The 27,268-nt window shown below is 33.4% G+C and overlaps 1 protein-coding gene across 2 annotated transcripts in view; it reads right to left on the reverse strand.

Moving 5' to 3' along the window:
• Positions 1–142: 142 nt before the first annotated feature.
• The window catches only part of LOC130900134 (high affinity cGMP-specific 3',5'-cyclic phosphodiesterase 9A), a 161,667-nt gene continuing 134,541 nt past the window's right edge, over positions 143–27,268 (reverse strand). The window contains exons 7-14 of one of the 2 annotated variants that reach the window (XM_057810524.1): positions 25,598–25,800; positions 24,947–25,130; positions 18,347–18,598; positions 16,969–17,186; positions 15,818–16,102; positions 14,588–15,168; positions 13,667–13,854; positions 143–13,607 (exon numbers count right to left, since the gene is read on the reverse strand). In XM_057810524.1, coding sequence (XP_057666507.1) covers positions 13,437–13,607; positions 13,667–13,854; positions 14,588–15,168; positions 15,818–16,102; positions 16,969–17,186; positions 18,347–18,598; positions 24,947–25,130; positions 25,598–25,800 — 2,082 coding nt within the window. In that variant the 3' untranslated portion in view covers positions 143–13,436. The remainder of the gene's footprint in view (positions 13,608–13,666; positions 13,855–14,587; positions 15,169–15,817; positions 16,103–16,968; positions 17,187–18,346; positions 18,599–24,946; positions 25,131–25,597; positions 25,801–27,268) is intronic. The other variant, XM_057810525.1, reaches the window with a different exon arrangement.

The raw sequence follows: 27,268 nt of genomic DNA on the forward strand, positions 1-27,268 counted from the left end.
TTTCTTTGACGTTGACGGGGGTCCTCTATTTGGATTTGTCTATGATTCGATACTAGATTTATGACTTTAAGAACGGAAGGATTCAAAATGTTTGTTAATAAAAAAATCGTACTAATAGCGGGAAAATTGAATGGAACAACAATTTTTAGTTATAGACATTTATTCAATATTTTCAATTGATTTACACGGTCGTATGTTTTTTTTTTAATTCATACTATTTGTAAAATATGCAACTTCTAAGTAATTATCACTTATCAATCTAGTACAATAGGAAGAATATAGATTGGATTGAGAAAATATAAAGTTCAAAATAGTTTAGTTATAAAAAACGGAGGTTTTTAGTTTATTTGTGTTGTCTTTCGGTCTTTTTACAAATTTGAGTCGAATGATATGTTCAATTATCAAATAAATAGATAAATTATCACGTTCAAACGTTCAACTAAAACTCAGTCTTGATCAGAACAGAAAATAGCGAAAAGCTAGCAGATAAAGCACAGGTAAGAAAATGACAATTAACAAAGTGAAAGTCAACAAGGCACCTACCGAAGATGCTGGACTTCTGAGTACATTTAGTGATATGGGTTACTACACATGAATGAATTGAATTATATCAGACTAATGATAAAATCGATGTACTAGAAGAGGTCAAAATAATATCCAAAATCCTCCGTTTCTTGATTACAAAGATATGGTACATATAAGTTGGTTTTAGTGGTCCTCGTGTGAAAACAAATTTTCTTCGAATATTCATAGGAAAATAAAGATTTTTCGATCTAATATAAGTTGAAAATCGAACGCCTGCATTCGTTTTCAACTTAGTGCAAATCACACCATTCTACAAACTTATTTATAAATATTTTTATGTGTTTGAACGATAATGAGACACTGTAATTTATGAAATTTTAGTTCAAAAACTCAACTTTTGGAAATAGAGATGACGTCAGTTAGTAACTTGTAACAGGGGAGCGCAATTGTAGCAGATTCATGTAAAGGGGAGACATAGAATAGTTAAAAAATGATTATTTGATCACAATAAATGTATTGAAATGTATCAATTTCAATAATTTGAGCATAACATAAACAAGTCGGAGGAAAGCTAACTAAAAAGTAGCTGCTTCGACAATCTCAAGGACGATTAAATGTTATTTTTCAAATAATATGCATGAAATTATAATTTTTGTTGACAAATATCATTAGATCTCCATGAAGTTCGAGTGAGTACCATTTTTAGCTCATTTATTATTATATCTAGCTCCGAGAAGTTGTGATTTATTTTCACCACGATTGATTAATGTACTGAATAATTTTAATTATTTCCTGGTGTACTCGCTTAATGTGAAACCTATTCTTATTACTATACGTTTCCACACTATACAGGGTGACAAGTTAAAACTATCTGTATATGGCGATCTTTTTAAATAAAATATTTTCAAAGATGGCCGATTTCCAGTTCTACCGAAAATCGATTATAACTTTGTTATTTTAAATAGAACACCCTATATATTTATACATTTTCGAAATTTACGTAAAATTTTAGTATACTTTTGCCCAAAAACTTTTTTCGAAAAATGAATATTTTTTGAGTTATTAATTTTTTTGTAAAAAATTTGACCGTTGCAGACTTTTATATATTATTTTTTTACGAGGATACCCTTGAAGATATTAAAATGGTTTCTCTTCGGTTGCTTTTAGCAAGGTCTCAAGTATTTGAATCTATGATAAAAAATTTTTTATTTCATACATGGTGTGTATAAGAAGTATCCAAAGATTAACTTCATAAATATCAAATTTCTTTATTTTTTTAAATAGAGCCACCCTGTTTTTTCTATTTTAATGCATTAAGGGGTTTTATTTTGACCCGTTGATACAAGCACTAAGAAATAAAAAAGTATTTTTCTTTATCTTGTCAAGGTCAGCAAACTCTACTCGTTTAATAAAATCGGTTGGTTTTAAATTTTGACACAAATTGTAAGAATAAGGATGGATTTTATGTTTTCGTAAAATACGGTGAATCGACGATGTGCTTACTCTGTGATCTCTTACGACAGCACGTATTGATGCTTCTGGATAAGCAGTAAAATAAGCAACATCATCAATTTCGGCATTATTATTGTCAATAACTGGTTTAATTCGATTAACTTTTGCTTCAAATGAACCGTATAGTTTCCAAATTGTTGAGGATTCTTTCAATAGAATGCGATTTTGGTCGTACTCTATCTGGATAACTTGCAGCACATAAAAGTACATGTTCTTGTAATAACTTGTAACAATGACAGTTAAATAAGTAGTTTACAGACCTTGACAAGATAAATAAGAATATTTTTTTATTTCTTAGTGCTTGTATCAACGGGTCGAAATAAAATTTAGACCACACCTGTATCTCTGAAAATTTATAGAAAACATTCAATATCTGGATAACGGTATACGAAAGTATACATAAATTTGCCTCATTTTTTACCCCTGAATGCATTAAAATAGAAAAAACCGGGTGGTTCTATTTAAAAAAATAAAGAAATTTGATATTCGTGAAGTTAAACTTTGAGCACTTTTTATATACACCCTGTATAAAATGAGAAATTTTACAACATAGATTCAAATATGTCTGACCTTGCTAAAAGCAACCGAACAGAAACAATTTTCATATCTTTAAGGGTATCCACGTAAAAAAATAATTTATAAGGGTTAAATTTTTCAGAAAAAAATTAATAACTCAAAAAGTATGCGTTTTTCGAAAAAACTTTTCAGACAATAGTAAACTTAAATTTTATGTAGATTTCAAAAATGTATTGATATACAGGATGTTTCATTTAAAATAACAAAGTTATAGCCATGTTTGAAAATATATTAGTTAAAAAGATCGTATCCGAAAACGAAAACGTAGAAATTTTCATGATTTTACTATTTTGCCATATACAGATAGTTTTAATTTTAAAGTTTAATTGGTCGTGGGACACCCTGTATATAAATGAATTTCGAAGGACTAATATTTTGTGATTTATGGAATGAAAAGTACATCAGAGTAGATAAGACGTTTATGTTTACAAATTCAATTGATATTCATCATTTCTTCGCTAATGCACCGTTTTGGGGGTTTTTGAGAGCAATTTGTTGTAACTTCGAATTGTTATCTCAACGTATCAACAAAGAAATATAAGTTTGAATAAATACAAAAGTTAATTGGTAGGAAAATATTATTCTACATTCTATATTCTATTACATAATTCACACATATAAAATAATATATAAGGTATCTGGGTCGAATATGGCCAGCCGATCAATATGACCAATTGCCTGTAGCTGTAGCTAAAGCCCATTTTAAACTAAACGCAGCGGTAATTGTTCGAGGTTCGTATCCGAACGGCAGACGCGACTCACCGAAAACCGTGTCGAAGTTATAAAACACGAAGGTAAGTTTGTTATGGTATTTTTGTGGTGTACTTTGATGTTTAGTTTCAAAAATGTCAATAGTTCAATGTGATTTGTGAATATCGTAATCAAAACGAAATATGGACGTCGTGAGGCCGCCAAACGTTATAAAATACCACGTCAAAAAATCTGAATTGGGTAGAAAAAATATACTAAACGTTGAACAGGAAAGGACTTTAGTATCTCCTATTATACAAAGTAGGATAGCCATTGAAGCAAAACGTATATTCGTCAAGAAATTCTGCGTACAAAATAATTAAAACGTGGAATCCCCAGGGTATAATGACAGGTTCCGATTGGCTGATGGGGTTCCTGAAGTTAAATAAAACAGTATTTACAAAAACAGTCGGAAACAAGGCCAATTTCCTCCTATTTTAAAAAAGTTAAAAAAATGAATAATTAAGAGGTATACGTTATATTGAAGCTAGATAAAAACATTATGGAATGACATAAATTTGACATGTTTATATTGTTTAAATGTTGAAAAAATGAGAATCAAACCTTGAGGTGGGTATATTCGATTCAGGTACCTTAGTAAATATCAGCGATAATGATAAAGATAGTGGACTAGAATCACAAGTATTGAAAATTTATAAATATCTTTGAAAACAATATCTAAAGTAAATAAATAAAGTTTTTTTTAATAATATATTCTAATACATTTCTAGCGCCAGTACACACCTTTACGTTCTTTTTTTAAATGCAAATCTGTGTAATCATAACAAAATCGATGTTAATCAGTATTGGTCGATAGTTGTAGTCCGGTCAAATTAGCCTTAAAAATAGTAATGAATCCTCACAAACTCCTATAAACCTAAATAATTGGTATGAATGTTCGGAACACCCAAATTTGGATTTTCACGTCTAAACGTTTAAATAATTACATCAGATAAAAATTATAGATAGTTATATTTATCTATGAATAAAGTCTCAATACCTTTTCTGAGATATAAATGTTCTAGAAGTTCTAATCTTCATATTAATCATGCATAAATACGCTACGTATACATATCACTAAAGTTGTGATACGTTTACATCGACTCACCTCTTGGTATGGATAATCGTAAGCGTTAAGATCGAAACTCATTAGCAACACGCCACGCCACGCCATGCGACTTCGGTTCGCGTGGTACATTGTTGTGTACAAATTTGTGACACGCCACGCCACAACACACCATGCGACGTCCATCCACGTGAAGAGCATTATTAGTCCGTACAGTAACTTCAGCAGAATGTGCTGCTTAGGCTGTAGTTTTACACATCAAGAGAAAAAGAAGATTTTGCGCCCATAAAATCAACAAAAATCGTAAATTGACATAGAAAGACAAGACACGTTTCATCGCGCGTCGAGAATTTTGAATCGTCCCACGTGGGATCGCGTGGCGTTGCGTGGCGTGGTAGCTGAGTATGTACGCAGACAATTGAATTAAATGGGAAAACATATGCACAAATATTCGGCGCGTGGCGTGAGGTGGCGTGGCGTGACGTGTTGCTAGTGGGTTTAGGCCAACGATCGTAGTGGAACGCCCCAAAGAGTATTTCAGGCTGTGGACGTTTAGTAGAATGCGGGGTAAAAACCCAGACTGTAGATAAATTTCGAAAAAAACACTTTTATTTATAAATTAGTTTATTCTAAACGTCTTTTTCGAGTGTATTATTCGGTTCAAGTTTAGCTACAGTAAAAAGAATGGGGTGGGAAGTTAATCGACAAAATTAATCCACAAACATAATTATTTGTAACTATAAAAAGGGATATAGGGCACAATCTACTTATTTAATATGGGTGATCCGTGAAGTGGCTACAAAAAAGTTATTCTCGTGAATGCACCAGGTGTTGAGTCGTATGGGGATTCATGATGCATAGCTATGAAAGCAAATTACTTGCAAACAGCAAGTAAAAGAACGCCCTATATTTCAAAAAAAGTACTAAGACATTTCTTATAAATAAGTATGAGTTACAATTTTTGTATGATTAATTTTTTACTGAAAAAGTCTCTAGTAACTTTTCATTTATAACAGCGTTTCGAATATCCACGCTAATTTTTAGCTGTACGCGATATGTACTCTAAATTGACCGGACGGTTTTAATTTAATCATCTTCTAAATGAAAATTGGTCAGTACATAGAAATGGAGTTTTATATTCCGACATCTGAAAACTATTAACATTGTTAAACCGCTTTTAGTCTGGTGACTTTTTGCAGTCAGCCTTTTTTGGAAAAATACGTATACCAGCGCTATGCATCATTACTGAAAAGTCCTTTATGTAGAAGATGCAAAACTTAGTAATAAATATTGGATAATAAACCAGTAAATTAGAAATCGGTAAATCCCTCATTTTTACAATGTATTCGACCGGATTGTTTCCGACTTTTGACTGTAATCCTACAAAAAAAGAGAACCTTTGTTTTAAAAACGAACTCAATCTTCATGTTTCAGCTTATGGAAAGTATTGAGTGGATGGTATATGCAGCGAAATTTTCACAAAAATGAACAAATAACTCCTGAGACAAACAGAACTGAAAACTATACGGTGGTACGTAGTTTTGGGCATACACGACGAAGATGAAGACCTATCCTTGAATATCCAAGGACGCTGAGACATGCAACTAGTTTTAAATTTTTGTTAAAAGTTCGTAAGTTAAAAAGAAAATGTGTCTTTAAGTTTACATAAACCACTTAGACCATAGTACACTACTTTAGCTGAGAAAATGAATGGCAAAACATCTAAAAGGATTAATGTAAAAAGGATCTTTGGATGATTCTCTGTTTTGTTGGCTGTTTTCAATGACCAAATAAAACGAAATTTTCTTTTAAAATAATTTCAGACTTGTCAATCGCTTCGGATGAATCCAAATTTTATTAACTTCTAAAAAACAACTACCGCTACTGTCAGAATCAGTTGGAGCAACAGGCATCCTCTGAAGATGTCAATCACACGTTAACAAAACGTCTAGTAGCAGTGCAAATGATCACAGCTGCGAGAGCCTTACACAATTAATGCATGTATACAGTGGAATCGATTTTCAACAATTGAATTCCCATTTTCAAGAAATCGAATTGAAACTTTCATCTGGTTGACGTTTTTCTTTTTGCTGAGAAGAATAGAAGAAGTAGCAGTCCATGTAACTGTTTAATCTGTGATGAATCATGTCTGAAAGGGAAACAAGTGATTTATTTTGTCGGAATATAAAATTAATATTTTAAATAGTATTTCGATCATTGACAGTTATTATGGCACACGCCATGTTATCAATTTTCATAGCCGATCACCCTGTATATATAAGAGAGCAAATACGAGATATATGTAATTGATAAATTCTATTTTGAATATAGATTGTTTTTTTTGTATATGATTTAACACGTTGAGCCCTAACCAAAATTGATAAACTTTCCCCTGAGCTCAACATTTTTTTTGTGTTTTATGTAAAGTAATGTATTTTGAAAAATATTATATGGGATCAAAAATAGATTCTGTTTGAGGTCATATTTACTTATCTGCTACGTTTATTATGTGTTGAAACATTTAGAAAAATGCGTGATAGACAATACTAAGCGAATCATTTATAAATATCTGAATTTTATACCGTTAAACATAAAATTTATCAAAAATAGTTACAGGTAATTTAAACTTAGTACAAATTAAAAATTATAATTGAATATTATTTGCAAAAAACCATAAAAAAATATGAAAAGATTTATGTCCAAATGGATCGTGAAAAAAAAATAAAATGTACCAAAAGTAGGATAATGTTTCAAGGACCCAGGACGGTCCAAATACACTGTAAAACATATTTAAATGCGGTGCTTTGGATCGTAGAGGAATTTTGAAATAAAATACGCTCTGGGCTGTGGGGAAAACTCAGTTGTGGGTCTATGGACCGCACCGGGGCTCGACGTGTTAAAAGAATGAAAGACTGTTGTTTTGGTTCCAAAAATTTTAGAAAAGTAAATTTTTTTATATAAAAGTTTCAGTTTTTAGATAAAAGATTATTTGGATATGTTCAGATTTTAATAAAATATAAACATCTATAGATTTGAGGGTAAATTTTTCACTACAAAATAAGGCGAACAAAAATTTCAACAGAATAGATTTATAATGGAGATACATTTTTTTCTATTTTACGTTAAAATACCTTACAGTTTTGATACTGGTTTACTTGGTAAACAATCTACAATTTTGGAAATTTATGATAATGTTTGCTACATTTGATCATTCCCACAAAAACACGATTCGCAAGTAAGAATATACTCAGTGATATATAAATGTTTATAACAAAAGTCTTCATACTGCTTAATGGGTTCGTTGGAAAGATGGGAAAGTGCTGTTGGTATAAACAGAAACGTGTCAGATGTTAGGAAGACAAGAAATGGAGATCGTCGCTTAAGATTATTGAATTTCATCGACAAAAGCACTACAAATTATTGGTTTACATCTGTATTTGCATCATACTGTGTGTCATTATTACTTAAGCAATTTAGTAGTTTTCAAATATATTTTTTAATACTCCAAGTTTACTTTTTCACAATATTTGATATGTAACTGTACGTTTAGAAAGTCCTGAATTTGGTGGACACGAAAACCATGTTTACAGTAGGCAAAGTAATTCATCAAATGTTGCTCGAAAAAATTTATAAGTTAACTTTTTTCATATGGGCCTGAATTGTGTTGTAGCATAACGTATAGGATGCGAATATTCTCCAGAAACAATTTGAATGCACATCGATACATTGAGGAAACATTGGAACCATATTTACCTCGTTTCCTTCAAAGTTTCAGCAGTTTAAAAATCAATTTAAATCAATGTTAAAAGCAAAAAACCATTTAGTTCTTAGTAGATTAAAGTTAATTTTAGACAGGGGTTGTATATATACCCTATAATAGGTACCCTTGTATATAATACCATAGATCGTGTGTACCAAGTCACGAAGACCATCTGGAATATTAGAGACAGATGTTTTAGCCAAAGAAACATAGATAGAAGATGCATTGAGGAAATATTGGAACTATCTTTGACTTGTTTCCTCAAAGTATCACTCTTAACTAGGTTCCCACGATTGCCGGATTTGTTTCTCATTTGAATATGGGACATAAGTGAAAGTTATCAAAATGTTTCTGTGATTATGGGTCATGGATTATGAAAGAATTTATAACAGAAAGTTGGAGAAATATTTTAATAATTTTATATATGTACTGTTCTTTGAGATATATATTTCCAATATGATCGTAAATGAATTTTTATTAGTTGTTTGGGTTTCTACATCACTGAGTATATTACATAAAAACAACTCTACAAAGTTTACAAAAATATACAGTGTCGTTTTTTTATGAAAGAAGTTTTTGTGTAGTTATTTAAAGTATTGTAGAAAACTATATTTGATTATTAAATTCTTTGATCAAAACTTTGATCTTTATTTAGTTAGCTACAACTATTTCGATCTAAAATTCCAGATATAGTCACACAGCTGGCTACAGAAAACAGCATCGATAATGTACACGACGTTTGAGCATTTCTGGTACTCTGTACAGGACGGATATGAAAATGCCAGCCGGATTTCCCGGGCGAAAAAATGGGCTGGAAAACCTCATATGATACAAAAGTGAAAAATCTTGGATCGTGGGGTCCGTATCTCAAATAAGAACGCTGTAATAACGCCAGAAGTTTTGGAGGTCGGAAAGCCTAGCCAGAAGTGATCGAAAGTGCCAGAAAATTCGTCCGAAAAACCCGATATGGTACACGAGTGAAAAATTGTGGAACGTGAGGCCGGACTCTCAACTAGTAGCGGTGTAATAGCGCCAGAAGTTTTGCAGATCGGGAAACCCTCGCCATAAGCGACCAAAAGTGCCGGAAAATTCATCAGAAAAACCTCACGTGGTATACGCGTCAAACTTTTTTGCTTGACTTCTGTGGTCTTAACTAAAAGTGGTGTAATAACGCCAGAAGTTTCACAGGTCGAAAAAATAAGGAAAATCAACGTACTTGTGAAATGAACTTTTCGCTCTCGGCTCGAATGAAAATTATTTTCATGAACTTTTTTTTAAAATGTCTGGAAACCGTTGTATCTTTGCGAAAAGTCCTTCAGTAATGTTTATCGGCTAATGGTGCCCCAAGAAATTTTGAAGATCGTTGGGGCTAGATGATGCTTCGCTGTTACACCGCTACTAGTTGAGAGTCTGGCCTCACGTTCCACAAGGCTTCACTCGTGTACCATTTCGGAATTTTCGGACGAATTCTCTCTTCTGACGAGGCTTTTCCGAGCTTCAAAACTTCTGGCGTTGTTTCGGCGTTCTTATTTGAGGTTCGAACCCCACGATCCCAGAGTTTTCTCTCGTGTACCATATTAGGTTTTCCAGCCCATTTTTTCGCCCGGGAAAACCGGCTGACATTTTCATATCCGACCTGTGTAGAGTGCCAAAAAGGCCGTTTGGTGATGTATTAATTACGGGCTCCCCGTTTCCAAGCTCAAACGTCGTGTATCTTATCGATGCTGTTTTATGTAGCCAGCTTCCCGACTAATAGCTATTTGTGAGATATTATGAGACGGCTGTGGTTCTAAAAATATATGAATCAATAATAATTCAACACACTTGAAGGTCAAAAAGAGTTCATGTACTTAAACTAAATGCTGTTATGATTATGATTGGATATAAAAGTAAACTGTTTTAGTCATATTTAGCGGTTTATAATTGATTCAAAATCTAGTCAAAGAATGTTAGAAGCAGGCAAAAATGCTAAAAAGAAAACACAATTGTGAATTATCTTTTATGTATTCAAATTTAGTATTTATTTCTTCAATTTCAGATACAGATAATTTAAAACTAATACTACCCGTTATATACGCTTATCCAGGTAGTAAATTTTTTTGCAAGGGTAATTAATGTTCTATTCTTCACAATTATACTGGAGGGAATGTTGAAAATAGTTAAAACATTGCCATATTTGTTGCCAATAAATATTAGATCCTTCTTTTAAATAGGTAAACTTACGTTATGCACCTCGTATAATTTATTAGCAAAAATGATCTCTATCAACATTTAGTTTCTAATGTCATATTTGGTCTGTACGAAACCCATTATTTTATTAATTTATATGTATTTTTAGAACCAACTTTTTTTTGGTATCTGATTTCGTCCATCACTCCATTAAAAACCTTTTACGTTGCCTTTTTTCGATTCGTCTATCTGTTATTTCAAATAAAATACGTAATAGGTTTCCATGAGCTGAATTATGCTGAAGTTTTGGTTCTACAGCAACAACTGGTTCTGTAGGAAATAAGACAAGTTATAGCGTGAAGTTTAATTTGGAAATGATATAGTAATTGGTCCAAATCAACGAATTGCTTTTCCTGAACACACTGCTACTCTGTTTGAAATACAATCAATATTACCAAAAGAACAAAAACATTTTTTATAATCGAATTGCTTTGAATACTTGTTTAAGCAAATTTACGGCACATAAATCATTTTTAATGGTGTTTATGTGTGAACAACACGTGTGTTTCTGAATGTCGCGTACAGAATTTGATAAAACCAATTTTGTAGAGAAATTGTTTCAACTGAAAATTAAAAACACAACGACTCGTGGGAATTTGAGAATAAGGATTTGCATGTACAAAACCAATGAATTATTTCGAATATTTTCAACTATCGTGAAACTGAAATGTCTAACCTAGCACAAGCTAGAAATCCAGGAATATGCTTTCATTTCCCTATTGAAATTAAGAATTATTCCGACTGCTTTCCGCTTTTTAAAATCCTTAAAAAATCTATGACGAATAGTATAAATTCTTGCCTCAAGTGAATTAACTCCTTAGTAATATTTGTACTTTGGCACACTCTAGTGATCGGCTCGGCAATAAAAACTTTTGTTTGTTTTTTCTTTTATTTTCTTCAACTAACTTTGAACAAACTTTTCGCCCCAGGTCCCCGAAGACGAAAACTCAGTTTATGTAATTGTGTGTTGGTGCTATGGTAGTAAACATTGTAATTAATATGGTCCACAAGAAGCGGATGTTTTCAGATTTTCTACAGAAAATTGGAAACCACTGTACAATTATTTCTATCGACATTCCAGCAACAAAATTAAGTAACAATCATTTTTTGCACCCCTCTAAAGGTTGTTGAACCAGAAGATTGTTAGAAAATAGTGAGGTTAATAAATCAAAAACGTGTAATTCCAATCGATCAACAAACACGTATCATCAGAAACAAGACGCTGAAATATAGCATGCATCATATCCATAACTTCAGCCCTGTAACTTATAACATTAAAAATTGTATTCAGTTGTATTCTCTGGCTAGAGATCCCTCATCTTCCACCAATACACACCTGCCCCTCGCTGGGTACGTCCTTGCCGAAATGAAATATTTTTAGATAAAAATCACGGACAAAACTATTACGTATTTCTGAATATTTTCGAAATAATCTTCAGAGAGACGAATCCATACAAATAATATTTGCTTCGGTCACCCCTCTAAAGGTTGTTGAACCAGAAGATTGTTAAAAAATAGTGAGGTTAATAAATCAAAAACGTGTAATTCCAATCGATCAACAAACACGTATCATCAGAAACAAGACGCCTGTAACTTATAACATTAAAAATTGTATTCAGTTGTATTCTCTGGCTAGAGACCCCTCATCTTCCACCAATACACACCTGCCCCTCGCTGGGTACGTCCTTGCCGAAATGAAATATTTTTAGATAAAAATCACAGTCAAAACTATTACGTATTTCTGAATATTTTTGAAATAATCTTCAGAGAGACGAATCCATACAAATAATATTTGCTTCGGTCACCCCTCTAAAGGTTGTTGAACCAGAAGATTGTTAAAAAATAGTGAGGTTAATAAATCAAAAACGTGTAATTCCAATCGATCAACAAACACGTATCATCAGAAACAAGACGCCTGTAACTTATAACATTAAAAATTGTATTCAGTTGTATTCTCTGGCTAGAGACCCCTCATCTTCCACCAATACACACCTGCCCCTCGCTGGGTACGGCCTTGTCGAAATGAAATATTTTTAGATAAAAATCACGGACAAAACTATTACGTATTTCTGAATATTTTCGAAATAATCTTCAGAGAGACGAATCCATACAAATAATATCTGCTTCGGTCACCCCTCTAAAGGTTGTTGAACCAGAAGATTGTTAAAAAATAGTGAGGTTAATAAATCAAAAACGTGTAATTCGAATCGATCAACAAACACGTATCATCAGAAACAAGACGCTGAAATATAGCATGCATCATATCCATAACTTCAGCCCTGTAACTTATAACATTAAAAATTGTATTCAGTTGTATTCTCTGGCTAGAGACCCCTCATCTTCCACCAATACACACCTGCCCCTCGCTGGGTACGGCCTTGTCGAAATGAAATATTTTTAGATAAAAATCACGGACAAAACTATTACGTATTTCTGAATATTTTCGAAATAATCTTCAGAGAGACGAATCCATACAAATAATATTTGCTTCGGTCACCCCTCTAAAGGTTGTTGAACCAGAAGATTGTTAAAAAATAGTGAGGTTAATAAATCAAAAACGTGTAATTCGAATCGATCAACAAACACGTATCATCAGAAACAAGACGCTGAAATATAGCATGCATCATATCCATAACTTCAGCCCTGTAACTTATAACATTAAAAATTGTATTCAGTTGTATTCTCTGGCTAGAGACCCCTCATCTTCCACCAATACACACCTGCCCCTCGCTGGGTACGGCCTTGTCGAAATGAAATATTTTTAGATAAAAATCACAGACAAAACTATTACGTATTTCTGAATATTTTCGAAATAATCTTCAGAGAGACGAATCCATACAAATAATATTTGCTTCGGTTAAATAAAAATAAATAGCGATTATAATGAAAAGTTGAACTAAATAAAAATAAATAAGAAATCCAATTCTAAACATTTTCTCTAGCGTTTGGCCTGTATTTACAGCAACGACAAAATATATATCTGGTAAAACTTTCTTTTTCAGGGACGTTAACCTCTTGTCATATCAGAGTAGGGTCTTTTTCGTTTATGACTAAAATTTCGTCATTTGTAATTTCCTGTAGCTTGACGATACATTTGTCAACAACGTTGTTAGTAGTTGAATCTTCTTTCCTAATCGACGATTCGCTCTTGAAGTTACCTAACTTAGGACTTGCGCAGTTGCTTTGAACCTTCACAAAAAAAACATATAATTGAGAAATGACAACGTTTATTATTTAACATCACGTACCTGGGAAGTAGAAGGAAGTGATTGATTGTCCAAATCCAATTCGTCGACTGCTGCATCGGAAGCCCAGCTCTTCTGCTTTCCTACAAATAATTTCCACGTTTTCTTATTACATCCTTTAGTTTTTGGTAGCGTACTAGCTTTCTTCACATCATCCAGTTTGTAATATGCACTATCTGACCTTTTCTTGCCTGCCAAAAAAGTCCCCGTAAAATCTAAAACTTTCTAGGAATTTTGTTGGTGTCAAAAATCCTTGAAAATTCAATATGGTATAATAAATCTACACATACGTAAATATAGTGACTGAATTCAATTTTTCAAACGGCTAAAAAAGATTGATTATTCCAATTTTAAAATGGACGACTTGCTCGTCCACTGATATAGACGGTGAAGTCAGTCCCGTTCCAATTTTTGTCGAAGCTAAAGTTTGGTGGAGGATCGGGTAATGACTTAAAACTTTGTTTATTTGCTTGTGGCTTATTTATATCATATTTTTTGTGGTCTGATTTTGAAGAGACAACTTCTGAGAAGGCCTTTTTGTTTGTTTGTAACATGCAGATGAGTTAGTAAACAATTTGATGTTTAAATGGATAAGAAGCTTCGACAAATGGAGATTTGATTTTGTTTCATTACATTACAAGATGTCGCCAATTTTTTGTTAATTTATAATTTTTCACTGTCACTAAATTCAGTATTTTGGATTGAAATTGATTGATTTTATCACATGTTAACTAGAAATATATAATAGTTTATAATCTACCTTAGTTATTAGGTAGATTTTCTTGAAAACTTTGAGTTAAGTACCCTGAGAAAGGACTCGTTTATCAAAATCAAAATATTTACTAATCGATTGATTGTTATGTAATAATTGAGAAGTTATAAATCAAATTTAGATTTTAATTGGACTTTTTTTGGCAATATTACCTTTCTGTGGTGTACCCTTTGAATAATTATTATTTTTCGTCGCTGCTTTTATAATTTTCACTTTGGGTTCTTTATCTGAAAGTCCTAGCCTGTCCGTTAACTGTCTAAACCGCGAAAAAATCGATCGACTCGTCTTAGCATCCTCCCTTTGCACAAAAATACTGTTACCACCCACTTGTTGGTCACTACAATTTTTAATACTATTTTTACGCGTATAGTTTGGACATTCGATGTCCTCTTTGGTTGCATCATCTTCGTCATTGTTCGTTTTAAGTCTTTGTTCAGTGGTATAAGTTTTTTCACTATACTTTAAAATGCTTTTCTTCTCTTCGTTTACCGAAGGAACTTTTACGGAATGTTCGGAATTTCGCTTGTTCAAATTCAGCGTTTCTTTGGATAAAATATACTCGCCGTCTTCTGTATCGTCTTTTTCTTCATCGGATTCAAATTTGTTGCTTGCTAGACCTTCTTCGAACTTCTTCTTAAGAGTTAAAGCGTATTCGTCTAAAAACTCAGGGGGATCGAAGGACAGTTTCTTGTTCCCCACTAAACAGTGTTGATCGAAGCTCAAACCTCCACATCTGGAACAGAAAAGAAACGTAACCGCAATATTTGATTGGGAAAATCTCGAATATAGGATGAACGAAGTTCAAACTGTAAAGAATTGGAAAATACTGGAGGAAGATCTTAATTCATTAAACTTACACGGATGGATAATCGTTTTCAATAGTAGGAGGACGTATGTTAACCCTTTTTTTACGGTATAAAAGTGTTAGTTTCGCCCCCAGTCAGTATTTTTTTAATTCGAGATCATTTAAGAGGTCCTTATTGATATAGTATATGCAGAAATCTCTTGTTTATGTTTGTGAATAACGGCCAGTTTATAACGGAATTTATTGAGTGTAAAAATAAACCAAAACCAAAAGGAAACTGTAGAAGAACGTAGTTAAATTTCGCGCGCTTTCCTCGAGTGACAGAAACAACATGGCCGTTTTCCTGATTTCCGCTATAACGTCTGACACCATTAGAAATATTAATTTTGTACCAATCAGATCTATATTATGGCTCTTAGAAGAGTTCATGCTGAAGAAGCGAAGTTTGAACTCAAGTTTCTTTAGATTTTGATCGAAGGGTACCATTGGATTCGTCGTTCTCTACCATCAACAACTATATATCTTGTTTGCCGTAAGGAAAGTAAATATTAGTTGGTTAATATAATAAGGGACTTACCGTAGTTTTCCTTTAGCCACCATCTTTGCTATTTCCGAATGATTGAGATGCTGAACTCTTTCTCTGCTACCTTTACGAGATCCTGGATAACTTTTTCTACCAGTAGTAGTAATACTGCTTTCCGTGGATATTTTAAATTTCAAAGCTTTCTCCGAAACTTCGACTTCGTTAGCCGTTTCCGAATCTCCGCTTTCTGTATCTTCTTGAACATCTTCGAGACTTTGTCCGTCACCTGGTCCTGTAGCGGTGTCATTGTCTGTGATTTCTTCGTCCGTTGACCGCGATCTAGGAAAAGAAATGTTATTTTCTAAAAGATAATGATGGTTATTTGAATTTTGAGGTTATGTGAAAAAAATGTGAATCAGTTCACAACTTTGCGTTTTATTTAATTCTTTAGCATTTTCGAAGGCTTTTGCCAAGAATTTGAACGTGTTAATGATGATGATACATACATACAACTTCCATAACATATTGTATAAGTAGAAACTTTTTGTATCAGTGTAAGATTTCGTCTCAAATTTTTTTTGTGTATTAATTATATAAAAACTTATATCCTGTCCTCATATTTCTTGTATTTTTTACAAAGACAATAAATTTATTGTACGAGTTCCTACAAAGGCTGAGTTTCTATAACTTTCAAGCTTTCACGAAATACTTTTTAAAAGCGAAGAAGTTCTTTTTATTGTCAGATGGAAGCTGAAGCTATGCTTTTATTGATATTTTGTATTGGCATTCTTTCGGTTAACATCCGTTTTTTCCATTTAGAACGTGCTTCTCATGGGAAATTTATTGACAACAATGGCTTTTAATCCCATAAAACAAAGTTATCCAAAGTTAAATAATGGGAATTTATTAAAAAATTATTGGGTGAAAATTTCGTCTCCGACAATCATTACAGGCCTAGAACCACTGACAACATATTTGTTACTGTTGTTTGTCCTTCTTTTTAGAAACATTTTGTTTTTGAGCGAATAGAACGGATTTGGTGAGAATGAAATCTTTCTGGAAGCTATAAAAGTCGCTCAATGATGTGAAGCGGCACGCACAACCCTTTTCCTTCCATTTCATTTTCAGTTTTTATCTTTTTATCATTTTTAAAGGCTCCTATTCTGGTATAGATGAAATGACAGAAATCTGAAGTTTGTACTCACCTGGAACGTGTTTGTTGAAAGCTGAAGCTCTTCTTCATTTTAATGTTCGCATTGGAATTAGATTTTGGCACATTTGGATCAGAGCTTTGAGATGACGGGCTATGGTCGGCTAGAGTGGTTTCTACTATACTTTTACGGTGCAGTCTTTCTTCCCTCGTTGCTTCATTAAGTCTTCGATAGTAGTCTAGTGCGTCTCGAACAGGTACAATTATTAAATCCTGAATAAGACAATAAATACTCATTATATTTTTACTGGAAGCAATTCTTCTCAATATTTCGTTAAAATTTGATAAAGTAAACAACATTTTTGATCAAAAAACAAACCTTTTCAAGGTATTTTCTCGTCCAGCGATTACAAAACATGTTCCAAATGGATCACATTATTAATCGCGCATACAGAAATCCCAATGTGCAAGCAATACTTCAAAGATGGAGGAATCTAGGTCTTGTAGAGCGTCAGAAGCTGCTACGGAATATATTGCTTTGTGGTATTAAAGCTCCAAGTTTTTGTGAAACTGCCTTAGCTACAGTTGAACGACAAGGAACCTTCATTACTGGTTTAAAGATTCGAAATCACTTGATGTGCTACCATAGATAAAAAGCAGTTTTTATGAATGAACGGATGAGAGAAAAAGAGATAAAAAAAAATAAACCAAGTTTTTATTTGGTGTCTATCTGTGACCAAAGCTGGTGATTTTCATTGCAATTTTATTTTGTCAGCAGCAATGCGAAAGACTGTGGGGAGATTTTATTGAACCCGGTTCTTATTCCAAGGTATTCGTCTTCTTCTTGAACCTCTTTTTCCAAATTTTTGGCTTGGATGGCCTATTTTCGTTCCAGGACTCAACAGGACAGAGAAAACGTAGCATCTCAGTATTTTAATGAATGAATATAATTTAATAAAGAAAACACTGAATTATAGTTCGTAAATTGTTAGCAGAAAACGATATAAGGCAAGAAAAACATTCTTGAAAGCGGAAAAATCCAACTGTCGTTTTAATATGTTGACATAAAGTGTTTTCCAGTCAAGACGATGTGGCAAAAATTATCAAAATGCATCACGTATTTCAGATTTAATATCACATTCGCTCTGGTGAGTAGAGGGATGGGATTTTTATTTTGCTATTATAAAATGATATAAAAATGTTCCTGAACATCATTATAAAAATTGAGAAACGTGGAAATTAGTTATTTATTAAAAAAATCAATGATTTTCTTCAATAGTTTAAACTAGAGGCACTATTGGATAAAATGCATTGATTTGGTAATCGAGCGCAACAATTTTATTAAATCGGATAATTTATAGCAATACAGGATCAAATTATTGAAGGATTTCGTGGAATTAAAAAAAAACTGCAAATTTTGATTCACATATTACCTGTAATTCAATGAAAAGTTCTCCTAGTGCCTCAAATAAAGGCAGTAGTACAAATCCGATAAAAGAGCACTGTGAAGATGGTTTAGTAATTTTTTCACGATCCATAAACGGTGTAACTGGCAATCCTTCCAGTTTTTCAGCGTCGCTTTGCTTGAAGAATTCCTGGAGGAGTTTATCAAGCCATGGTTCAGCTACGTCCATAGGCCTCGCTTCGTTGGATATGTCTGATACTTTTATTAGAACCATGCATAACTGGAAGAGATAAATATGAACTTAGAAATTTGAAGCAGATTATGACTATCCAATATGCAACTTCAAATTATCATTAAAAATGCTGAAAGACAAAAAATGTTGTGGAAAAACATCTAAAAGGAATAACAGACACATTTTTTAGTTAGATAATAAAAAATAACGATTTGGTTTGATTGATAATAATACAATTTAGGAAGTTTTGTTTTGAATGCTGAGTATGATTTGCACTAGCTCAAACCTATCTATCTCTCTTTTGGGTGTTTCAAGTTTAAGTGTTCCTATTTTATACTAAAATTTACCACCAATCAACCTTCTCCCACAACGGGAAAACCTCCTTGGCGCGGGAATCTTCACATTTAGTCTTTAACTATTATTTCATCGCAAAGGGCTTATTCCTAACAGCACACTCTATAGTTTAGTAGTCGTTGTATTTTTTAAGTTTATCAGTGAGTTATTATGATTATTATGACAAGTATTCAATATTCTTGATGTCGGCGAAGGTGTTGATGGGACTATTTTCACATTCCTCTTTTACCACATCTGTTTAATATCAATTGTGGCATTCACGTATTTGGCCAGTTTCTCTTGATGTTTGTTGAGAACGTTATGGGTGTTTGGTATGGCTACATCGACCAGAAGGAGTGAAATAATCCTTCTATCAACCACCACGAACAGTTATTTATCACTGGTGTATCGGTAATAATGAATCTATCGTAGTAAAGTCTAGAATCCTCCTTTTCGAGCAACCTGGTACTTATAATACGGCGTATAAGTATTGAAGAAGACCGAATTTGTTGGCTAGTTTCTGGTGGATGATGCTGCAGGATTAGTTTTCACATTACAAGCAGATGCTATTTGCTGAATGGTATCTGATATTTGTTTTCTGCATTTTTCGGATTTGGCCAGTTTCTCTTGATGTTTGTTGAGAACGTTATGGGTGTTTGGTATGGCTACATCGACCAGAAGGAGTGAAATAATCCTTCTATCAACCACCACGATCAGTTATTTATCACTGGCGTATCCATAATAATGAATCTATCGTAGTAAAGTCTAGAATCCTCATTTTAGAGCAACCTGGTACTTATAATACGGCGTATAAGTATTGAAGAAGACCGAATTTGTTGGCTAGTTTCTGGTGGATGATGCTGCAGGATTAGTTTTCACATTACAAGCAGATGCTATTTGCTGAATGGTATCTGATATTTGTTTTCTGCATTTTTCGGATTTGGCCAGTTTCTCTTGATGTTTGTTGAGAACGTTATGGGTGTTTGGTATGGCTACATCGACCAGAAGGAGTGAAATAATCCTTCTATCAACCACCACGATCAGTTATTTATCACTGGCGTATCCATAATAATGAATCTATCGTAGTAAAGTCTAGAATCCTCATTTTCGAGCAACTTGGTACTTATAATACGGCGTATAAGTATTGAGGAAGACGGAACTTGTTGGCTAGTTTCTGGTTTCTTGATTGTTCGGATCCTCAATTACATTTTTCTTGTAGTTATTAGTGTTAAAAATTCGATCCTGAATGTCCATAATGAAGCCTTCGGTCTCTGGAAAGAGATTTCCGCTAGTAAGCCATCTTTTTGAAGCTATTTTGTCAAACATGCTGCCGATTAAGATCGTGATTCTGTTTTTCTGTGAAAGAGTTCACGTAGTTTCATCACCCGTCGAAAGTGTAGTTTAACAAGGTAGATTAAGCCTCTTCTACTTTCTTGTCGGGGTAATGTCTTATAGTGGATGACTTCGGGTGGTGGTTGTTGTCTTTCGTCATCATTGTTTGTAACTAAGTTGAAATTTCTGGAACCGTTGGCGATATTCATCCTGAATACACTATTTACACCACCACTACACCAACACTCACAATTACACTGTTTGACGCGCGCTTTGCGTGAGTGTTGGTGTAGTGGTAGTGCCATTGTTCATATTATTATTATTTTTTTCAGTTTTTGATTTTCCTTGTAGGCGTTAGTCACCTTTTGGCCAAATACTCACCATGACTTTTGTTTTTGTTTCTTGAATAATCCTGTGTTTCCGTTTTTGCTGCTTCGCCAAAACGGATTTGAATTTGAACAACTACCATCTAAGACTAGTTTTTTGCGCGTTGTAATAAAATATTTTACCAATGTTTTCATTGAATCATCATCAATAATATCAGAGGTATTTTCACAAATACTGTATATTAAACCTCTTAATGTATTAAGTTGTTTATACCATTGAAATTATTACGTAGTAGCCTCGGTATCGGAATCGACCTTCTAATAGATCCTCTAATGATGAGAAACGTGAAGGAATTCAATTAAACTAGGTATACAGTAAATGATGGGATCGCTATCTCGATCGATGAGGATATAGTTGAAGAGGAAGAGAGAATATGTGTCATGGAAAGCCGTATTCGTTGTCTCACGTCCACTATAAACACTAACCGATTGTGAACGTTGGACTGCCAGTGACAAATGTAATTTTGATATATCGGTTTCAACATAATTACCTTTGGTCTACAAAATCGAAATTGCTAGAAATTTAGACGGTCATTTAGGATAATTCCATCATACATTGAATTCATATTAAAAGACAGTATATACACAAAGTGGACTCTAGAAAAACGTTCATAATGAGAGGCAATATTTGGATTTTTATGAAATGCTGAAACATTACGTTTTTGGTACGATACAAATATCTATCATGTGCGATGCCTCTTCCTACCACTCCCCTATTACTTTTTTCATATATATAAATTATCCTATGTTCTAGAATTACGAGATATTTCACTCTTTCTTTCCATTTTTTTTTCTGTCTTTAACCTTATTTTATCAGTTAATTCCAACTGTTCTCAAATTTCTTCTAGCCTCCTCCGATCATTTTCCTTGGCCTTCCTCTTGTTTTTTCTCAGCTTATTTACCTTTTAGTACTTGTTTCACTTATCTGTCTTCTGTGTTTCTGTCCCAATTATCTCGCTATCCGTTATTTAATCATATGGGTTATACTTGGGTGCACGGGCAATTATCATAGTTCCCTGTTTGTTATTTTTCTGTATACTGTACTGTCCTCAATGTCGTCATTAATCTTCTGGAGAAATTTACGTTTCCTTCTATTTTGGAGCTATTATTTTCATTATAATTATCATGATATCTTTTTATTACATTATTATAAATATATTAACTTTCATTACCATGTATTTTGTTCTTTTCTTGATGATCCCTTTCTTACCTGGACCTTACCATAAGTACAAATGCTAGATTGATAGAACTAAGTAGAAAAGGATTGTAGATAACGAGTCTCCTTGTTTCAGACCTTTCCCTGCTTTGAATTTGTTAAAACTACTGCACTTTAAACCTACTTTTCTCCAGATTTGCAGTAATCTACTAAATTTAACTGGTATATTACACTTTTTCGACTCGTATTATTATTTATGGTATCTATAATCGATGAATAGCATATGCAGACTTAGATTTTGCTCGTAAGCATTCTCTTGAAGTTGTTTTATGATAAGAATTTGGTCTATTCTCGATTTTACTGCTCTAAACCGTGGTAAATTTTCTTTGTGACATTTCTCTAATCTATTTTCAAGTATTTTTACCAAAATTTTGTTACATCTATTTACCATAAGATATTGCATTCTTTTTTGGGACCTTCTTCATAGATTGGTATGTTAAATACCTTGTTCCAATCATCTTTGATATTTTCTCTTCCCCATACTAATGCCGATAAGTGCCATATTCTTCAAATTAATTGTTCTTCTCCATATTTTACAATTTCTATTCGAATATTGTTCTCTCCTGCACTCTATATCTTAAGCATTCTGTCGCTACCTTTTTTGTGTTATCGTCATGGCCAGATTTTCCTCTTTACTTTCCTCTTCCTCCCATCATTTAACAAATCTCCAATTTTCCTTTTAAATTCCCTCTTTGCTTGGTTTTTTTCGAATATTTGCAACAAAAATCTTCATGAGCTTAGATTGAAATAAAAAGAAAAGCAACGACTATGGCTTACTGAAATTTTCTCATCATTAAACGTAAATTACGTAGTATGTATCAAAACAGACTTAAAATGAAAGAAATTATACAAAAAAAATACGTAAATACTTCGAAAACCATCATTCAAATTTGGAAATAAGTTTTAACATCCTAATTTTCTCTGATTTCTATTTTCAAATGTAATTTCTATCATTCAAAAATAAAACGTTCAATCAATGTATACGGAAAAATTTCGGGAAGCATTTTGTAAGAAAAATATATAAAGCAGATGCCACTTAGATAGCGTGCAGAAGGAACGAGATTATGATAAAGCCTACAAAGAAGTAGAATCCATTTTGGTGCACACTCATAAATTATGTAGAATATTCTTTGCGTTGCTTGCTGCGAGATTAAATATTTTTCTATGGAATATAATTTTCCTTGTTTGTACTATGAATGTACTATGTCTAATGAAAAAGTATGAGAGCGAACGTTTTTTTTGTATTAACGCCCCGATCAATGTTTAATTTCAATCTTACAATTTAATTATTGAATTATCGAACCATTCCGGCTGTTGGTAAGGGTGACCTAACCTCAAAATTTCATATCTGTCAGTTGATTTAAAAAATTTAATTTTCAAACCATGTATAATATGATTCTACAACTTTTTCATTCAATTTAATTGAGAAACAAATTAATAATATTGTATTTTGTAATTTTTTCTTGATCATAAAATTATTTATCGTCGAAAATTGAAGTAGACTCCAGTTTATGTTTCATTACCAGGTGCAAGAACTGGTCTTCTGACCTGTGAACATGCCAAATATAATTGACCATGGAAAAACCATGGATTTTTCAGTTTCAGACCAAAAAAAGTTTCGTATGGTGATTCAAACTCAAACGGCAAATCGGTTGGGATCATCGATATCCTTGTAATGAGAACCCCGACTCTACAGTTATTTTTGTAGCGACTGTCTGTGGAAACTGAGATTTTTCAATCGAGTGGTTGGCAGCCTTGCTTGTGACATTTCGTACTGTCATTCTGACTTACGTTTTATACTAAACTCTGTAATATCACAAATAGTATCAGTGTGAGTTAGTTTAGATCAAAACATAGTTATGACTCTAGTTCGATTAACTGCGTTGTGTTGTATTCTGAGATCCAAGCAACCTAGATGTGATCCTAGAAGTGCAGGTTTCCGCATGCGTGTGTTTTGTGATTGCCTCAAACGCTCAGTTCGAGTTCTAGTTCTAAAATCGATTTCGTGAAGGGTATGAAACCATTAAAAGGTGCCGACGTGGAAAGATCGTGTTTTGGACATGTTGAAGTTGTATGAAGCGGTCGGAATCGTCGAAAGCACCAAGAAGAATCCTGAGTTTTCATCTGAAATGCCAAAAATACTGAAAAAGCAAAACTTGAAGCGTACAACAAGTCTGCAGCTCAAACTAAAATAATAATTTCTCAGTGCGTTAGCGAAGATCTTTACCAGCGAATCGCGGGTAGGTTGTCGGCTAAGGAAATATGGGACAGTTTAACAATAAAGCTGAAGTTATTTCGTCAGGATGTCGATTTTTCCAATATAGAATAGGATGGTAACGAAAATTCCTCTTCTCGTGAAAGAAATCGAAGCTGCGAGTTGGCTACCGGCTTCAAAATGCGTCAGATGGAAATCATCGACGTTTTTCTTGGGCTGTTGTGCGTCTCCAAGGTACTACACATTTTACCTAAGATTTCCCGTCTGCTTTTATTTTGCATTAACTTAATGTTGCACCAGCTTCGAACTCATACTTGAATACAAATTATTATATGTTTTGACTGATTAATTTTTCGTCTTTGATCTGGTTCTAATCTACTTTCTCTGCAATTTTTATTTAAATCGGTTCTGCCGTTATTGAGTTATAAATATAACTAACACGACTAAAGTCCGGTGACCGGGGAGGTCAATCTTGAGGACAATTATTTAATCGTCCCATCCACTTATTTGGATATTTGAGGTTCTATCATGTACAAACCAAATCGTCAAATTAGCCCGGAAGAGTATTTGGTATAAACGCTAAATAAGTACTAAAATGTCGTTTATTGTACTCTTAAAAGATATCTTCATCTCGCACATTCATTTGAACAGAATGTTTTCGATTGACACTATAAAAAAAATTCCTGTTTCTCGAGCCCTTCTTTCTAGAAAATGTTTCTCTTCGAGGATCAAACAATTAGGAAACCTTTTCCAATTTTCTTCCAGATTTTTTCTACAGTTTTTTCCACAAAAATTTTTCGACGCCTTTCAACTCCCCAGGGAGGCTTGGTATAGAGGTAAAATAGTCCTATAACTTTACTCTGTATCGATTCTTATGTCTGTATATTAAGTAATTAATGAAAATAGTTACTCACCAAATTGACGTGTGCCTTATCACTATAGTTGAAAGTGGGTAATATTTCTTTGAAGTTGGTTAAAATTTCATTATGTCTCGCCATATCAGTAGCTAGAATGCATCTAATCATTCCCTCCCTCACTTGTTTGAAGTCTTCACTACTGAATGCTCTGAATATGTTGCAATCATCGTTTTCGAGTATTCTGTAAATAATTATTTATGTCAAATTATCGATTATATAAATAATAATATATAAAGTGTGTCTACTTAAGTTGGAATCATATAGAAAACTTTTTTATTAGTGGTTTTATGACAAAAGTTCTTTATAAAAAGTTCTGCACGGTGCAAAAGTTAAAATGTAACCATCAGATATCAATTTTTTGAAGTAGTATACGAGGTTTGTTACAAAATTACCGCTATATACCGGAATGATTAGTAAATGAACCTAAATCTTTTAATTCAAAACAATTTTACTTCATAACATAATTCAAATTTTTTGACAAACCTCGTATACCGCTTTAAAAAATTCATATCTGATGATTGCAATTTAACTTTTGAACTATGCAGAATTTTTTAACAGGAATAACTTTTCTTCAAAAAACTTCTAATAACAAAGTTATGTTTCCAACTTAAGTAGACACACTGTATATAAGAGAAAACTTTTGTTTACCTGAATGCTACGCTACAGTGGTGATTTTCTAACGGTGAAATATCATTGTAGCGTATTGCCAATTCTGTTTTAGCATTTATTTGATATATATTGTTGTATCCAGGATGATCAAGATCGTGGCATATACAAGAAGTTAATAATATAAGCACTTCTAAATCACCTATTTTCGATGGCAAATCAACACACCACGAAATCGCATACATCTGAAATAAAATGAAAAACAATTTGACATATTTCTTGCTGCTTCAAACTTTTTTTTTTAAATAATGTCTCAACAAAATTTAGTGTCGTGAAAATATCTGCACTGGATGTTAGACTGGTATGTTAGAGATCACTTAACCTCACTTTTTGGTGAGCCGTAAGCGAGAAAGATGTACCTGTGACGCATTATTCGTTTTTTGATCAAAGGTAATGTAAAATTAATTGAGCAATTAGGGGTGCCTCTCAAGGACTCAAATGTATTATGGGCGCTTGTTCCAGTATAGAGGGTAGAGGACAAAAATATGTACATCGAAATAACAAAGTACGTCGCGCGACGTAAATATGCGTTCACATTGGCGACGCTGAAGCGTTGAGCGTCGAGCGATGCCGCTTTTGTGATGTCATCGCGCGCGTTGTCCTGTTCAAATTAGTTAAGCGTCGTCTAGCTTTCGAACCAAAAGGACGTGATGAATTCGGTATCCAAACGATTATTACTTATAGAAAGTAAACGATTGCGAAGGCTAGTTTCAAAGAAAAGCAAAAAATACGAGGCGTTCACGAACTTAATAGAAATAGACTTGCTTATGGCGAATTCCATCACCTTTATCATGAACTTCGCAGTGATCCAATAAGATTTTTACAGTTTTTAAGAATGTCAGTGGAAACGTTCGATTTTATTCTGGGAAAAATCAAGCATCGACTTCAAAAGAAAACAACTATGCACTTCGACTCCATACCGAATAAACAAGATCGAAGCTCGAGCGGCGCGACGTTGAGCGGTGGTCTTTTGCAATGTGAACACTTTCAATTAAAGTCTATAGCCAGAAATATTTTTTAACACCGCTGGAGTGGCATCGCTCGACGGTCACCGCTTGAGCGTTGCCAATGTGAACGCACACTAAGCCTCTCAAGACGGCGCAGCTTCGCTGAAATCTCGTCGTTCGAGATCCGATCGCTTCGTAGTTTCGAGACAGGAATTTCGCCGGGCGAAAAGGAAAAATTCACCCACATGATCGTGGCACTGGACTCGTTATACAGTGCCAAAGTGGATTTGATTTTAAACCGATCATCGAGCCGTATAAAGATCAAATCTTCAACGCCATGATTGCACCGTTTTCAGAGGCTTAGTTATACGGATTCGCGATTATCCGGACTATCAACTGCGACCAATTAAATAATTAAGTAGTATTGAGATAAGTTACAAAATATAAGATATCAAAGAGTGGGTCACTTGTGACAATAATGATCAAGGCTTTCAGATTTTGTCGGATGATGAAATCGTAGAAAACAGCAGGAAATGTAAGAAAATGAAACAGAATAAAATCTAGATGTGGAAAATGATGTAGGGCCATCTCATGATGAAGCACTTCAGACTCTGGAAATAGGTCTCAAATAGTTTGATAAACAAACAGAGAGTGATACTGTGAGTTTACTACAGCTTAAACCAATTCGTGATATAGCAGCAATGAA

This window comes from Diorhabda carinulata, chromosome 12 (assembly GCF_026250575.1).
Source record: "Diorhabda carinulata isolate Delta chromosome 12, icDioCari1.1, whole genome shotgun sequence".
In the NCBI taxonomy this organism is placed as follows: Eukaryota; Metazoa; Arthropoda; class Insecta; order Coleoptera; family Chrysomelidae; genus Diorhabda; species Diorhabda carinulata.